At 34.1% G+C, this 18784-nt stretch overlaps 1 protein-coding gene and 1 long non-coding RNA gene across 6 annotated transcripts; one reads left to right on the top strand and one right to left on the bottom strand.

The window, feature by feature from the left end:
• Positions 1 to 610: 610 nt before the first annotated feature.
• LOC128216844 (uncharacterized) lies at positions 611 to 12938 on the bottom strand. 5 transcript variants are annotated; one of them, XM_052923523.1, is made up of 2 exons: positions 12782 to 12938; positions 611 to 2996 (listed from the first exon to the last, which is right to left on the bottom strand). In XM_052923523.1, exons 1-2 carry the CDS (start codon positions 12934 to 12936, stop codon positions 1136 to 1138), a joined length of 2016 nt encoding a protein of 671 aa, XP_052779483.1. In that variant the 5' UTR covers positions 12937 to 12938; the 3' UTR covers positions 611 to 1135. The 5 variants fall into 5 exon arrangements, with proteins under 5 accessions (XP_052779483.1, XP_052779485.1, XP_052779487.1 ...); XM_052923525.1 differs by lacking the exon at positions 12782 to 12938 and adding an exon at positions 3136 to 3262; XM_052923527.1 differs by lacking the exon at positions 12782 to 12938 and adding an exon at positions 5192 to 5356 and having other exon boundaries at positions 612 to 2996.
• Positions 7077 to 9663, top strand: LOC128216845 (uncharacterized). Its single transcript, XR_008258147.1, has 4 exons — positions 7077 to 7275; positions 7735 to 7843; positions 8731 to 8869; positions 9194 to 9663. It is a non-coding gene; the product is annotated as an uncharacterized LOC128216845 (long non-coding RNA).
• Positions 12939 to 18784: the final 5846 nt, after the last annotated feature.

Raw genomic sequence — 18784 nt, 5'->3', positions numbered from 1 at the left:
TAACGTCATTGAAAATTGAGATATACCCATAGGATGATCACTTCTTTATATTGTTTTAAACTTGTTTAGAGACACATAGAAAAATAAGTGAATATACATTTTAAAATGGTTGTGTCAAAATATGATTCACTATATACGATATGCTTGATCCATAAGCAACATTAAAGGTAGATAGTTTGGCGCCAATTTGCATAGCGCTTATAAAGGAAAACGGTTTGAGCCATATGACCGTAAAGTTTGCTTTATCAACTAAGATTTTGCTTTTTGTTCTTATACCTATCCTTAAAAGTAAGTAATGTACAATTTCTATCAATTGTGCAGGAAATGAAAAACACCTTTATCTGGACATTCTTGCGCATGACACGAAGTGGAAATAGAACTGTATCTTTGACGTCTAAATTGTGAAGCCACCGAGGGCCGGACTGTTGACAGCGACTTTTGTCTAAAAATCTGTAATTTCTGAATGGGTGATGGCAGAAGGCGGAAAATTGCTCAGCATATAGTGAACGCATTTCGCTTTGTTATGTAATAATGTAATAATACTTATAGATATTAATAAAAATACACGTCCAGAGTTATGAAAATGAGTTTGTATTATCCCTCGTTCTTAAAGTTATTACACCAGGCCACTTAAATTCACATATACACTTAATAACCAGGCCTCTTCAATTCACATACACACTTAGTATAAACATATGCAATCATATAAAAATTTAAACAAAATAACAAGACAACGTGATTGTGAGACAACGTGATTGCGATTATTGATATTTACTAAAATACAATTGTATACATTTCTTTACACCTGACTGCAATCTACTTATACATTTAATTTTATTATTAACGTATGTGTTGTTTATTTGAATTTCCTGTGCAAGATATATACACTTCTTAATCATTCCGACGTGAAAACTACAACAAATCAAATCTCAATGATAACAATTCGACGTTATATTTCTCAAAATAGAGTAGACATGATGAGTGTATTAACTTATCATTTCTGATCGTTGGCCACGATTAAAATTTCTCATTTAATACCAATAAGTGTAATAGCAATATTTTTTTTTATTTTCTTATAAAGCGTTACCTTTTCGCTCAAAAATGTTAGTGTTTGTTACATATTTTGGACCACCGATTACAACTTCGAGTTCAAAGTTATGTATTTTTTAAAAAGTCCTATCAACTTCATTGCTGTTGCACTGCTCGTGTAGCTTTCACAGAAACTTGCGTTTCCGCAAAGCTTTCCGTTCAACGTGAATACTGTTACAAAGAACAATGGCATATCGTCAATAAGTACTGTCGAATGACCATGAAGTCCAACCAGGCGCATGCGCGAATTGACGTCATCGTGTAGAACCCCATCGCACACACCCATGTTTGAGATGCATAAAACGTACGGCGATTTGCCTTTTGTTTCCTGCTGAAGAGGTTTTGATTTATATTTTTCAGCTTCGTGTTTTATCCATTCAAATGTATCTCTTGAAAACACATTGGTGGTCAGGAAGCTGTCAAACAGTTTTGAAATTTCCCAAAACTCTGATGACAAGACGGGTCCTCTTTGGCGCTGGATTTGGGCAACGAATGGAACATGGATAGCAGCTGTACCCGGATAATGTGGTACGTCTTGTCCCATAAGAGAGAAATCACAGAATCGACGGAAATCCATCATATATTCTAACGGGATTTCTATTGATCTAATATCATCATAGACGAGTTCTAGCAGTGCAAATAACCACGCCGTTGCTAAAACACCTTTTGGTCGGCACTGGTGTTGTTTGCACCTATGAACAAACTGTTTCGAATCTTGTATTGAAATCTTAAATGAAAGACATCCGTTTTTCGGTTCAGAGTCCGACAGAAGGTTAATCTCGTCTGAAAATTTCACATTATAGTCTTTCAATAATTGATCCTGATTGGAATCGTGGCAAAGTTTTACTGAAAACCTAGTTGAACAGAGTGGGTCGTTGTGATTTGATATTTCACATGAAGTCCCATTTTCACTTGGAAACGTCATCATGTTTTCAACTGGTGGGAGGACTGGAAGCTCTTTCACTCGGTGAATTGTATTTCCCATAGCAACTGCGTCTATGAAATTCATGTACTCTTGAAACATCCACAGGCAGTATCCTCCATCCATAATAGAATGATGAACAACAAAGACAAAAGTCGATTGGTAACCGAAAAACCCACGAGGTTGCAGATGAATTTGTGGTTTTGGGTTCATGTTAAAATCTTGTATCTCATCCTTGTAAGAAGTTGGCCCTGCATCCAGCATTCTACATCTCAACAGCGGATTGTCTGAACCTTGAAACGGGCGAGAAGCTTGCTCTAAAAGAACATCCAACCAATCCGTTCGAGATAGTACGTCAAAATCAAAATGCGACGGATGGTATTCAACAAATACTTGCTCACCATTTCTGCTTCCTGTCTTTGTTTTGATAGATGTGCGCAGAATGGAATGACGTCTAAGAAGAAGCAAAAAAGCCTCCAGTGCAATCTCTTTGGTCACTAGATACTTTGATTCTATCCTTGTCATTAGGCAGACTACTTCAGCACCGTGTGTTGTATAAATGTTGTACATATGTTCAAGACCTCCTAATTCACGTACAATTGTGGCAGCGGATGACAAGCACGACACTCCAATATGCATTGCGCTATGCTCTGGAAAGGAAGAGTTGACGTTCCTGAAGTCGTACTCTGCTTTGCGATCCTCCTCGTCGTCCGATGAGGGCGTTTCATCGGCTTGCTGGCTTATACTTTTCGGGGTGTAATATTTTCTTTGCACATAATTGGCGGCGTTGCTAGATCCACAAACAAATTGTGCCGATGAGATATTTTGCTGCTTCGGCATTTTGGTGGAGGCCAAGTTTGAACTCCTGAAGTTTTTGGCAACATAGGCGGAAGGCCTGCGCTGGATAATGGTAGCGAATGTCTCACACTGCTGTTGTCTAAATCGGCGGTTGTCCACTCCTAGTCTAAGTAAACTGTTTGTAATCCTGAAATAAACAGAGCAGGAATGTAAATTAATAGAATTCAGCAGAGATAACTTTCGATGCGGTATTTTTTTTCCAGAAAAATAAACATGATAGTTTTGAAAAAACTGTTGAAAGAAGCAATATTATTCCAGTAACTTGCATGTATTCAATCTGGTAAAGAGTTTGTTCCTTCGCACAGGTGAGATGTATGTTTCGTTATTCAAGTACATTTAAACAATTTATTTTGAAGTAAAACGTATGTGCATTATCTGAAAAGCAGAAAACAATTTAAGGCACTTGCAAACCTGAATCATCCTGACATAAGCGAACCGGAAAACACAACCACAAATTCCACGGTACACTTGTATTGATATCAATAGATATTGATATGAAAATAGCTATGCGCTTAAGTGTCTAGTTTCGTTTTACTTTTAACAAAACATTATAATAGAAAAGAATGCAAAATACGTAATATGTTTTTGCTTCATTCTTTAACACTCTAATATACAGATATATATCTTAACACTTTAAAAATTATCAAAATAATGGAATTATAATTTAATGACAGGGTATATGTTAATTCTAAACTAAGCGTCTGTATGTTCAACTGAATCGTGATATTTATCTTTCAAACAGGTTCATATGATTTATTTGCATTGCAGAATACCACTTATCAATTTATCTACATTAACAAGATAATACAAAGTTCAGTTAATACAAAAGCTCGATGTTTCTGTTGTCCATGCCAGAATAATAATCATTTACAGAAATAATGCTTCCTATAATTAAAAACAATATTTATATGAAAAAATACAGAAACAGGCTCAGAGTTTCATATAAATATCAGTAGTCGAAAGTTTAAATATAAACACTAAAAATACTGAAAAAAACGAACATCTTAATTTAAGAAATGTATCATACTTACAACACAAACTTTATCATTTCCCTTTACAGATTTGAATAATGCTTGGTTTAACGTTTAGTTTGTTTAATGATAGAAATTAATTTTTTGGCTACACTTGAAGGAACATGATATATTCAAACACACTCAGTATGTAACTTTAAAGGGACATTATAGAGTCAATCTAGATATTCTGTAAATAGTTTAAAAAACATATTGCTTAAAGAGTATACACATATGTTTTAATCATACTTACAAATGTATATAATGGGCGTATTTGTAGTAGACAGCAAGAACAATGCAGAGTGAAATGCTTTCAAATATTTCGGTTAATACCTACAGGCAATTGTATTAAACTGATAATTTCTCTGGTTTGGTCAAAATAAGCGAAAATGTTTATTGATTGGATGAAATTGATGCAAAACTGCTATGAGACTTACCAATAAATTCATTTAAATGTGAAATATAACCTGTGGACAACTTATCCAAGTTTTGTACGATCGGTTGCAGAGGTTTGTCTGGTAAACAGTTTGGGTAAATTGCAACATTTTTGGGAGAGAGAAGCGAGATAAAGCAAATGAATGGTTCATACGGCTTCTGTGATTTTCATCAACCCCCATTTTGACTTATTTAATTTGTTCCAATCGTAATGGATCGCAATACTTTAACCCACCTTTAATTAACAGTTGAGTTAACTCGCTGTAAACCTGTGCATGAGATTATCTGATGTGGTATCACATACTTTGAACTATTTGTGTTTTTGCATATCCGAATATCGGATTTCTAACTGGGACATTGCTTGTCATAAATAAACTACATTTTGGACATTTCTGACAGTTTGCCATGCGTGGCGGAAATCGAATAAGAAGGTTAAAAATAGGATCATTTTAGAATAAAGAATGCTAAAATATCATAATATCGCCCTGAGTAGGTATAATACAACTACATGTACATGTAGTGTAAATTAAAAAGGTTCGATATTTTATATAATTTTGTAACGAAGTTCTTTCAACTACTACACGTAACTATCAGTTCGACTTTATATTTGAGCTATTTAGCTTTTGTATTAAATATTTTCCAATCGATCCTTTATCAAACAAACTACCTATATAAAATTATATAAATTTTCCTCTGTACTTCCTTGTCCTTTGATTATTAAAATGATTACTCAAATGAATGTATTTGAAAACAATAATCCTTACAAATGATTCTTTCTAACAACTTCTAGCTATTTCATTAAGTGTACATCATCTCCAACTAATAACATACTTTAAAATCTGAAATCAGTTTATTGATCAAACATAAATAAACTTACTATACATCTCTAGAGTCTTTCTACCTTTCATACTAACACAGTGAGTCTTTTCTACATTTACTCCGGGCAACATAATACAACTTCTAGTCCACATAACTTGCAAAACTATACATATGGGTCCATCACAACTAAGTCTATTTAAACTTTCTACTCATGTATCATATTTTGCTGCAGTTCGAACTGATTTCTAGCAATGTAAATGAAAGCCTATCGGTTTTTTACGCAACAACTACAAGGATTGTAACAACCAGGCAGTATACAGATGTATTTATTTTGCTCCGGACTTCCTTGTCTTTTGATGAATAAAATGAATACTTAAATGCTTATATTTGTAATCAATTATTAACTTATAAAAGATCACCGTAATTACAAATGATTATTTCTAACAACTTCAAACTACTATGCACTTCATAAAGTTTACATCATTTCCAACTAATGATAATCTTTACAATTTGAAATCACTGTTTTGATCAAACATAAACTTATTATAGATCTCTAGAGTCTTTCTACCTTTCATACTAACACGGTGAGTCTTTTCTACATTTACTCCGGGCTACATAATAAAACTTCTAGTCCACATAACTTGCAAAACTATGTATATGGGGCCATCACCATTTAAGTATATACTCTTCGAGCATACATTGCTGCAGTTCGAACTGATTTCTAGCAATGCATATCAAAGTCTATCGGTATGTTACACAACAACTACAAGGATTGTGACAACCAGGCAGTTTACAGATGTATTTATTTTGCTCCGGACTTCCTTGTCCTTTGATGAATAAAATGGATACTAAAATGCTTATATTTGTAATCAATAATTAACTTATAAAATGATCAACGTAATTACAAATTTCTTCTAAATTTTCAAACTCTTTCATCAAGTGTAAATCATTTCTAACTTTTATTGTTCTTTAATATCTGAAATCAATTAACTGATCAAATATAAATATATTTACTTAACATCTCTTAAGTATTTCAACCTTTCATACTAACACGGAATTATTTTTTTTACATTTCTTCCGGTTAACAGAATTAAATTTCATGTTTCACATAGCTTGCAAAAACAAATGTATGGGTCCAACTTAACTAAGTCTATTTCAACTTTCTACTCTTATATCATAAATTGCTGCATCTCAAACTCACTTTTTCTTATGACCCCCGTCATTACTTCACCAAACAGTTGTACAACAGTTACACATCACGAAGAATCACTACGACCTAGTCTCTAGTAATGTATATTCAAGCCAATCGGTGTGTTACGCCACATTCACAAGGATTGTGCACAGGTATTTGCTTCAGTAACTGGATTCATCATAGAACCTCTGCACTTTCGAAATTATTTAGTACTTCTAGTTACCTTTGCCGTAACCATGTTGACCTATCAGACTCCTTCTAGCCATCTACAAGCAACAAATTGCCGCAGTCCTACACCGTCAGTTCCAATTCAGTCTAACTCATTAGCTGATTCAGGGGGAGAGGGCTACTTTAATGTCAATATCGGAGAAAAAGTAATACAATACGCTCAAAATACACTATTTCTGACATGAATTGTTAAAATTTTCTTGAGGAGTACCCCCCTTCCCACCGCCAACATTTTAAACCACATATATTATGGGTTACGAGGGAGGGGTGCATGTAAAAAGGTTGCGCCCTAAGTTACGCCCCTTCTTATGTCAATTTCTCCATTTAAGATTCCAAATGACAATAACTAATGGTATTTACAGGAATTTGATTCGAGTTTGGTCTTAAATGATATAGTGAAGATATCATTAAAGAAAGGACCGGCACTACGGACGTACCCAAAATCAGGTAAGTCAATTTTGATCTCTGTTTTCTTTTACACACCCGTCAGAATCTAAACATACTGTACATTTTTATTATCTCCATACATAGCCTTTGCAATAATATTCAACCTTGAAGTTGACCTTGTTATCGATTTGCCGGGCCCGGCAAAAATCCAATCGAAAACAAGGTCAACTTCAAGGCCATCAGCCAGGCGCTCGCAAAGAAAAATGGTCGTTATTGACAGAAAATAATAAGCGGAAAGTTGTTTTGACTAAGTTTGGATGGTAAACACAAGAAAGGTTGGTTTTTATTGATGCATTTACCAAACTTTGTTGATATATGTTTGGAACCATCCATGAATTGTTGCTATATGCCACCTGTGCATGATCTTGACTCAGAGTACACTGTTTTACCTTGGGTTCTATAGACTTTCCGTTAATCATTTGCTCGATTTCCTTTTTGATTTGGTTTAAACAATAATTATTTCAAATATTTATATTTTTGATTTGTGAAAGAAGTGGCAAGTGTTGTATATCATTGCAAAGGTTATAGATGGGGCTTCTCAAAATTGTACAGTATGTTTAGATTATGATGGTTGTGTAAAAGAAAAACAGAGATCAAAACTGACTTACCTGATTTCGGGCACGTCCGTATTGCTGGTCATCTCTTTAATGATAATATTAGTGACCAGGTCTTTATCCGAAATTGTTGTTTTTGTCAGTATTTGGTCATATAATGACTTTCATATATCATTTAAGACCCAAAACTGAGTCAAATTCCTCTGATGATATTAGACCCACGGTGGAGAACCCACGTGACTCATTTGGTAAAGTGCACGGCAAGAAATGTCAACAAGTCTCGATTCAGGTAAGGTTTTTAAAGATAACTTTCTTAATATTTGGAGATTTTTTGTGAAATAAAGACCATAAACCCCGCATTTAAGAGCTCCATCCACGGTAATAAAGAACGTTCTCTAATATCCTAAAGTTTTCCTGAAAATCTTGACCAACTGATTTCTCAGAGTTGAAATCTAAGGCAAAATACACGGCTTTTGACAAATCTATCGGTTTACTTCATGCTATCCGTAAATAATTCATACAAAAATCTTATTTTAAGCAAATTTTATGTATTTTAAAGTTTTCAGCGTGTATTGTTGAACTTCTTATAGTTATTTCAAAGGCGAAAATGAACTAACGCCAAAATGATAAAGTACACGGACATTTTAGGTTTGATAAAGTACACGGTCTTTTACAACCTTCAGTGTATATACTCATTATTTCACTGACTGGTGCTAAAACGAGTTATTATAAATATATTTATTATTTCTATTCTTCAAATTCATTATTGAACATTGCTCCATGTTTGAAAAGACGCATTGTAATGGAGTGGCAAGGGAAGAATGAACGCGTTTTAACAGTTAGACCGACAGAGTCGCCTAAATGATGGGCTCATTTTCATGAATCATGGAAACATGTGTTATCACACTAAAATTCAGTCCCGTATTTTAACAATATATTCGCAATTGACATATAAAGGGCTTGAAGTTTTTTGTAAAGGGTGTTCCACTTCTTTTTCGTATCGTATATGTAAAACGTGCTTGTATTCATTATACATGGTAAACAGTAACACATAACTGCTTAATAACTCTTTATTTTGTCAATTTTGAGAAAGAAAAGTGTTCTTGTAATTTTAATGTCTTCGATTGCTAGCTGATTTGAAAGACTTATAATTTTGTGATATTTGTTTCATTTTAGAATATGAAGACTCCGACTTTATGCAAAGAATGCGGAATGGCATTTCAAAATAAAAAAAACAAACATCTAGTAGACCACGATAGAAGGCATTCTGGTCGATTGCCATCGTTTTTGCGGGAAAGTGTTTACACAGACACAGGTTAGTTTTTAGCTTTATTTTTTTCGCCGAGAAATAAGAATATACTGACAGTTATACTTTTATTACGACTCCCCTAGTGTAGAGGTTAAGATTTGCCGTCGTCTGACTGTGTTTTCAACGTTTTTTAGGGGTGGCGTTTTTCACATACCGGGTAATAATGTGGTCCATGTTTCAGTGGACAGGGTCGTTCAGTTTTATGGTGCTGATTACACGATCAAACACTCATTGCGTGGCAGTAATATAGTGTTTTTTATAAATTATATTCAAGTACTGACATTGCCAGCAATTCTCGCTAACTTGTGACAGTACATGTCTTTTTTATAGGTGCAGCAATCAGGGCGAGACAAAGTTGCACGTTTGCAAATAGTGTGACAAAACTGCCCTTGCAAGACTTGAAGATACACGAAAGACGCGAAAGCGGCCAATTGAAGCTAACCTGTGGTGTGTGTGGGTTCAAATTGGGTGACACGACCAATCTCAGTGACCAGATTTCTACTAGACACAGGGGTATGACACGTCACAAATGTCTACAGTGTCGCTCAGCGTTCAAGTTCAAATCTGGACTCAGCAGGCAATTTAAGGCGAAACACACCTAATCATGACACATTGAAAGATTACAATGGTCTAGTTAGAAGTGCATTCCAGTATGTTGCCGAGTTAAAATAACGTTTTCATGAGTTTAACATTTTATTAAGATAAATAGCAAAACGTACTGTTACCAAATGGTGCTCTTTCAAAATGTTCGTTTGTATTACAGTACTGAAAAAATTGCAGTGTAAAAATAGTATGAAAACGGATTGAGCATAAAACATTTTCACAAGGTTTAGAGATGCATTGTTGTCATTTTCCCATTTATTCCCTATAAACTCTTATCTGCATGTATCTTATATAATTCAGCAAGCTTTGAAACACAATTATTTTGTAATCACATTTCAGCCTTTAGTCTAGAACATTCTAATGTTCCATGCCCAGCTCTTATCTAGATGTTCAAGTCTTAGTCCTAGCCTGTAAGTTGGTAATATAGTGTGCTCTCATTCCTCCTTGCTGTTTCCCATCTAACTCTGAGCCTCCATCTTTACAATGAGTTCCTGTCTGTATTGTTCGAACGACCGCAGTTTTACTGATGTAGATCAGATAATATTTGTTCAGAACCAAATAAAAGATTCAGCGTTACCTGAAAGGTATGAACAATATGCTTTAAATGTGGAAATATATATAAACTAATTGTGGTGTGCAAAACACATCAAAATAGGAACATTCATGAAATTTATAATCACCACAAACGGGCCGCTAACTACAGAGATGTTTTATTCGCCGTCAGTCCAGATTGTAATTTCTACAGAGATGTTTTATTCGCCGTCAGTCCAGATTGTAATTTATAAGTAAAACTATCTAATTTGTGAAGAAATGTATGTATGATTCTGTATTGATCTGCATACTTAAAAGTAATCGAACTTATAATGGCAGACTTTCTCTTAAATTATTCCATAGACTATCTTTCAACTCCTCATTAAATATGATTGCTAAATATTTAGTTATTTAGGTGTGCGTTATAATGCAAAATTTATTGTTACAACTTAGATAAAAACTAAACACTATACAGTCTGACTTCACGAATAGAAAATGCTTATATAACGATTAGTTTGTAAACCGCACTCTACTTTCAAACATAAACTAAAATAACCGTGTACTTTATCATCCTAAAATGTCCGTGTACTTTATCATTTTGGTTTTAGTTCATTTTCGCCTTTGAAATAACTATAAGAAGTTCAACAATACACGCTGAAAACTTTAAAATACATAAAATTTGCTTAAAATAAGATTTGTGTATGAGTTATTTACGGCCAACATGAAGTAAAGCGATAGATTTGTCAAAAGCCGTGCACTTTGCCTTAGATTTCAACTCTGAGAAATCAGTTGTCAAGATTTTCAGGAAAACTTTAGAATATTAGAGAAAGTTCTTTAATACCGTGGATAGAGCTCTTAAATGCGGGGTTTATGGTCTTTATTTCACAAAAAATCTCCAAATATTAAGAAAATTATCTTTAAAAACCTTACCTGAATCGAGACTTGTTGACATTTGTTGCCGTGCAGTTTACCAAATAAGTCACGTGGGTTCTCCACCGTGTATATGTCGAATGACAAAAGTTAATAGAATGTAATTTTCAAAACTAAAATCCTAAACTTTTTGACTTATTCTTATAACGATAACTTTACAAAATTGCATTCCCTATTTAAACAAAGCGACGAATGAAAACATGTGTATAGCAAACAAGTCATTCTGAAATATCTAACAGTATTAACGGTATTTGTGTTCCCAAAACAAAGGAAAGCAACGAACGACGGAGGTTACTTACAACTTATACGTTCGTCACTCTTTGAATTACAAGTATGTTTAAAATTTTGTATCTACTCCATTGATGTTAGGAGAAGGACTTAATACTTAAACCACATTGTTGCCTGTTTATATACTGCACTGTTTGTCCTTTTAACTATTCTAAAGACAAACACGAAACATTTAGGCAAGCGATAAGGACATGTCAAAGCTAAGTTATCTAATCAACTGTATAATAAAAGATAATATCAACTCCATAACATCTGTTACGTTATTTCAAATCACTATATCACTAGTCGGCAAAACTACGTGTATTATGGTGGCATAATCAGTAAATACGATATCAGGTAGAATGAGTCGGCATTTTCATGATTTTTTTTTCTATTCTGATATTAAGTAGGTGTTGTTGTTTTTTCAACAATTATACATATATAATTGTATATTTGACGGATTAAAACAATTCTTCTTTTTTATTTTAAAGATAAATTAGGTTTCTTGCTAGTTCATGCCGTAAAATAAAGTTATTATCTCAAAGCAAGCAACACAATATACTGAAACAACAGTTTTGGTTCAGTTCGAATACTGAAAAGGTGCGTTTATTTTGGTTCACGTAGTATAATACCATTCTTGTATACCAGAGCATACACGATTTATCATAATCAAACCCCTCTGATAAATGAGAATGGATGTGACATGAAGAATATAAATAACAATAAAATGGTACTGTTTGACACTTAAATTGAAACGGTTACCGACCGTGTACTCATCCCCATTAATCACAGCAGTAGCTAACGCATTTGCAATAACCATATAAGTGGTAATTACTCTTTATGTAACCGTTGACGTACGATGCATGATGTTGTTGTTTTTTCTGATGCAGTTCCCAACACATTATTCAACATTTGGCAATTTACGTAAGGGCAATAAATATAATGAATAGTTATGAAAATACTTTGAGATTTAGTGTCGAGTATGCTATGATTTAATTTTCAGATATTTAAAAGCACGAATAACGGGCAGATTGATCAGAGATTTTTAAAAAGTTAACAACGTGATTACCGCCACGAATCTTAAGTGGTTAACCAGTTATTATGTTACTTATTTAGTGGAATTCGCAAACCATGATTAGATAACCACTTACTGATAGGAGCCAAAATTGCATTTTTAAATTGATAAGTGGAAACACGAATCTTATCTAGTTAACCAGTTTTTATGTTACTTATTTAGTGGAATTCGCAAACCATGATTAGATAACCACTGTCTGATAGGAGCCAAAAGTGCATTTTTTGATTGATAAGTGGAAACACGAATCTTATCTAGTTAACCAGTTTTTATGTTACTTATTAAGTTAATTCGCAAACCATAACTAGTTGACCTATTAGTGTAGTAAAGCTAAAAAGGGTAATAGGTGGCAGATCTGTGCACTTTCAAGACTGATTTTAGTCTTACGATATGTATCTTACCAAAAAAGTATCGCGAATATTAACTAGACAACTAGATACGGAACGCTGTGTAGCAAAACATTTTAAATGCTAGACTTAATAAGGATGATTGTCCCTTAAATGAAACTAACAAACCTGCAGTTTTCAGGAACCAATCCACTATAATGGAAGAGTTGATGTATCTTGCATCTCCATGCGGCCAAAGAATTCCTCGAATGCATGTACCAAAAGGATCTCGTCTGTTGACTGTCGGCTCTTGCACCAGCTCTGCATGTTTGCAATGCTGACATATACATGCCACCACCTCTCGGGTATGACTTCATGAAGGATCTCATCGGGACATAGGTTTGCATAGAATGCCTTAGTGCGGTAGAATTTCTTAAGCATATGTGCATCATCGACCTCTTAGCTCCTGTTGTCCCGATTTGGAAGATGTTTTGCATCACTATCTCCATTGTCATAACCTAACAGCAAGTAAGTTGATTCAAATCACTCTCAACCTCAATTACCTGAATAATGTACTTATTAAAAGTAATGGTAAGATTGTAAGTGTTGTTTTTATATATGAAGGCGTTTTTTTCAATCATGCATGACGCTACTCCTTAATGTATGCATGAAGTCATTTTGGGGGTACTCATAATTACCATTGTCGAATATTAAATAGCGCCCACAAAAACTGCCTCAAGCCACTCACAGTTTATTGTTGCGGAATAATTTTGAAAAATGATTAAATTGGGATGGACCATGTGAACCGCATCGTTCTTTTCTATACAGCTTACTTTTCGAAGACTAAAAGCGAGAAAGTTATATTCAAGTAGTAGCACTTCTTGGGATTAACACGAACATTTACTATCTACTTCAGTAGTCCATGTCACCTAAAACCTCAACGCTTTCATCCTTTCCAAATGTTTGTTTTCACTCCTCGGTATACTCACAAAAAGGAAAAGCCATTAATAGGTCATTAAAAGTCAATCCCGATCGATTAATAAACCTACACACATTTAAGAGACGTTTTTTTACTGACACGCGATATCACGTCGTCTAGTCTTTTGATGTGTTTTTGTACCTTCTTTCTACTTTCTTGTCTCAAGACTACATACATTTAATATGTATTGCCTAAGAAAACAGGCATTGTTATGATAATTTAAATTGTAGAACATTCATTCCTCTAAACCGAAGTTCAGTATGCTTCTAGCTACAATTAAATACGAAACGAACATGGCTACACACATTAAATGATGTTGTTAACATGAATCTAAGTTGATCTGTTAAAATAATTAACATAAGGATGTGCAAAATGTTCTCGACGATATAATTAATGCAGCTGAATAAAAATGCAGGAGTGAAGCAACAGATGAATGAACCGTGAAAAGCCAAGAAAGTGCTGCTGCTGTCAACGAGAAGTGCAGACTTGAACTTGATGATTTCGTTTTAAATTTCGAAAACGTTTAGAACCAACTTTATACATATTTCTTAAAATTATGAGGCGACAGTTTCTTAAAATATTTGAAAATTGATCTTGATCGCTGGATAAAGTTTTATAACCACAAAGCATAATGAGATAAAAGTTGAAAGCCAACTCCCATTTTTCAAGAGAGTTGAACGTTTTGGCATTTAAAATAATAATAAAATAAAGTTGCCATCGAGAAGACAAACCTTTTAAATATTGCATATACAGAAGCCTGCCTTTTAAAGGAAACTGAATTCAGGATTTATCATGAAAGAGGATCATTTTCGATAAACAATCATGCTCTTTGGTGCAATAGTTTATCAAAAGATGAATCTCCGAGCTCCACGAGACAGTTAAAGGTTAATCAGTTGGCATCACAAATATATGGGAGCATATTACTGCCGTAAGATAACCTGATAGCGTTCGCGAATTGTTTCGTGTTAACCACTTAGTATTCGCGATAATTATCCAGCCATCTGGTTGGTATTCGCGATACTTGTTTTGTAAGATAAAAACATAAGACTAAAAACAGGCCTATAAGTGCCCAGAACTGCCACATACGACCCATTTTAGCTATACAACACTAACAGGTTAACTAGTTATGGTTTGGAAAATTCACTTTATAAGAAACATAATAACGGGTTATGCGCAGGAGACCAATGCCTTTAAAAAAACTATTACACTAAAATGGATTATACGAGGTAAGGTGTATATATATATATTATTTTTTAATAAAGTTTTAATCGTTAGTTAAGCAAAATTAGCGTAAGAATTAAACGCACACCATGATGGCATTGTATTTATTTCATAAATGCATCTTACATAGCTATATATCAAAACAACCTTCACTGTTCCGTTAAAAATGTTATCTTTCAAACAAACAAAACAAATGGCACATCTCCGTTGAGAAAGTCTTGAATTTGTCCAGATGTATACAAACTGTTCGTCATCTTTATAAAAAAACACATAATTAATACATAAATTCAACTGTTAGCCTAATGTCATAATTGATCAAAAATATGTTATCTGCTCACTGTCAATAACGTGAAGACGTTCTCCAAGACTGAACGACTGTATTGGTGCTTTAAAATCAAAACAGTACGATTTGATGAGGAACCTGTCACCCATGAAACATTTATACTTCATAGCCCTGTGGTAGATTTTAGGCAGTAATGTAGCAAAATCATCTTTACGTGTTTTCGAATTGAAACATTTATTATGGAGATTAATCTTCATGAAGGCCAATGACTCGTACATTCTTTATACGGTCGACCGTTCAAACACAAAGGTAATGGTTATATTTGACCTTCAACACTTGAGGTAAATAGTAGTCATCATAATAACAAAGGCTCACAAATGATCATGGTCTCGCAAATAGGTACAACTTTAGACGTTGCCGGTTTTGTGTCCTTCTTGACTCTGTCTACTTAAGGACAGTAGCCCTGCATGACAAAATACACCCTTCATTATTGTTTTATAATTTATAAAACTTTGGTCTTTCAAGCCTTAATGAGACCCTGTCATTTGGACATCGCAATGGAAACCTGACAAATATGCCGTCCACGAATTAATTATACTGATACTGTTATATATTGCAGTTTAGATGTTTAAATAAGATTCACTTTTCAACCCCCCCCCCCCCCCCCCCCCCCAAAAAAAAAAGATAAGAAGAACAAGAAAGAGAATAATAATGAATACAGAACTCCTTCACCTTACCAACGTACAGAGTATATCGAACACAAAGACAGTAAATACAACCATATCAACTTACTGGCTTGGCAGTTTTAACAGCTATTCAACAAACGTACAGCTTAAACTTTAAAATAAACATAAACATGTTCTTAAGGTATACAAAGCACAGAACATATCTTAATATAAACAAAATGTAACATGATTTCATTAATGATGTCAGAAAAAATAAAATTACATAAAACGTTTACTGCACATAAAGAGAACAATTGAGGTTAACGCTATAAAATAACGCATTACAATTCATTAAAATATGAACATAATGTCTGAAAATGAAAAGAAAAATTGCACAATACCCACAACAAAACTATACGCTCAATCGTTTTATACAAAACAATAATTCAACATGTTTCACAATCCAATTGCGCATTTGATTCCTATTCATCACTGGATATTTGTCAAATAATAAAGGAGTTGTTTTTTACCCTTTGTTTAATTTCTGGCCCAAATCACAACCTGTAAGCCATAAAATGATCAATGAAAAAATGAAACCTCGGGACAAATGACACCACTCGTCTGTTCTTTTTTGTTTAATATGAACATGTGGCATAACTCAACGATCATTAAAGCCACCACAACATGCTACCAAGTTACATGTTATATATCGAATGATTTTGTAGAAGTGGCCAAGGTTTTGCACAACGTCACCGATGATACACCTGACAACAACATCAAAGCAATCACACTGAAACCCACAAGTCTTTAAAAACAGAAAAGTTAAAATTTAACATAATCAACAAACCACATTGTTTGTGTTCTGTAGAAAAACTAAATTGACTTCCAATGCAATGATAATGTATGACATTTCAGGGCACAGAACCTAAATCATCATAAGTCAAAAAATATATATATTAACGAAAAACAAACCTCATAACATGTAACTATAATGAACAGAAACCTTCACTATTGATGTTCATAACATTTGACTGTAACTATCCATAAAACCCCCCACTGGTATTGAATAGCTCCCAAGGATGTTCAAAACATTGAACTGTACACAAAAAAAATCACTTGTAACTATACTTGAAAAACAAACCAATGGAATCGATGGCCCTAAATGGTGTTCATAACATTGGACTATACTTGAAAAACAAACCAATGGAATCGATGGCCCTAAATGGTGTTCATAACATTGGACTATACTTGAAAAACAAACCAATGGAATCGATGGCCCTAAATGGTGTTCATAACATTGGACTATACTTGAAAAACAAACCAATGGTATTGATGGCCCTAAATGGTGTTCATAACATTGGACTATACTTGAAAAACAAACCAATGGAATCGATGGCCCTAAATGGTGTTCATAACATTGGACTATACCTGAAAAACAAACCAATGGTATTGATGGCCCTAAATGGTGTTCATAACATTGGACTATACTTGAAAAACAAACCAATGGTATTGATGGCCCTAAATGGTGTTCATAACATTGGACTATACTTGAAAAACAAACCAATGGAATCGATGGCCCTAAATGGTGTTCATAACATTGGACTATACTTGAAAAACAAACCAATGGTATTGATGGCCCTAAATGGTGTTCATAACATTGGACTATACTTGAAAAACAAACCAATGGTATTGATGGCCCTAAATGGTGTTCATAACATTGGACTATACTTGAAAAACAAACCAATGGAATCGATGGCCCTAAATGGTGTTCATAACATTGGACTATACTTGAAAAACAAACCAATGGTATTGATGGCCCTAAATGGTGTTCATAACATTGGACTATACTTGAAAAACAAACCAATGGAATCGATGGCCCTAAATGGTGTTCATAACATTGGACTATACTTGAAAAACAAACCAATGGTATTGATGGCCCTAAATGGTGTTCATAACATTGGACTATACTTGAAAAACAAACCAATGGTATTGATGGCCCTAAATGGTGTTCATAACATTGGACTATACTTGAAAAACAAACCAATGGTATTGATGGCCCTAAATGGTGTTCATAACATTGGACTATACTTGAAAAACAAACCAATGGTATTGATGGCCCTAAATGGTGTTCATAACATTGGACTATACTTGAAAAACAAACCAATGGAATCGATGGCCCTAAATGGTGTTCATAACATTGGACTATACTTGAAAAACAAACCAATGGAATCGATGGCCCTAAATGGTGTTCATAACATTGGACTATACTTGAAAAACAAACCAATGGTATTGATGGCCCTAAATGGTGTTCATAACATTGGACTATACTTGAAAAACAAACCAATGGTATTGATGGCCCTAAATGGTGTTCATAACATTGGACTATACTTGAAAAACAAACCAATGGAATCGATGGCCCTAAATGGTGTTCATAACATTGGACTATACTTGAAAAACAAACCAATGGTATTGATGGCCCTAAATGGTGTTCATAACATTGGACTATACTTGAAAAACAAACCAATGGAATCGATGGCCCTAAATGGTGTTCATAACATTGGACTATACTTGAAAAACAAACCAATGGTATTGATGGCCCTAAATGGTGTTCATAACATTGGACTATACTTGAAAAACAAACCAATGGTATTGATGGCCCTAAATGGTGTTCATAACATTGGACTATACTTGAAAAACAAACCAATGGAATCGATGGCCCTAAATGGTGTTCATAACATTGGACTATACTTGAAAAACAAACCAATGGTGTTGAATTGCCCTCAGTGGTGTTCAGAACATTGGACATTACATGAAAAACAAACCAATGGTGTTGAATTGCCCTCAGTGGTGTTCAGAACATTATACTATACTTGAAAAACAAACCAATGGTATTGATGGCCCTCAGTGGTGTTCAGAACATTAGACTATACATGAAAAACAAACCAATGGTTGATGGCCCTCAATGGTGTTCATAACATGATACTGTACATGAAAAACAAACCAATGGTATTGATGGCCCTCAATGGTGTTCATAACATTATACT

The sequence above is a fragment of the Mya arenaria genome, chromosome 14 (genome assembly GCF_026914265.1).
Source record: "Mya arenaria isolate MELC-2E11 chromosome 14, ASM2691426v1".
In the NCBI taxonomy this organism is placed as follows: Eukaryota; Metazoa; Mollusca; class Bivalvia; order Myida; family Myidae; genus Mya; species Mya arenaria.
Note: the sequence above shows the minus strand (reverse complement) of the source record. Positions and strands in the feature narration are given on the sequence as shown.

What these genes read in the sequence shown, in the direction of transcription:
- LOC128216844 (XM_052923523.1), bottom strand. Translation starts at nt 12,936, where the DNA reads ATGTCAGCATTGCAAACATGCAGAGCTGGTGCAAGAGCCGACAGTCAA. An exon ending in TTGGTTCCTGAAAACTGCAG is followed by an intron (nt 2,997 to 12,781) that starts GTTTGTTAGTTT and finishes TGTTTATTTCAG; the next exon opens with GATTACAAACAGTTTACTTA.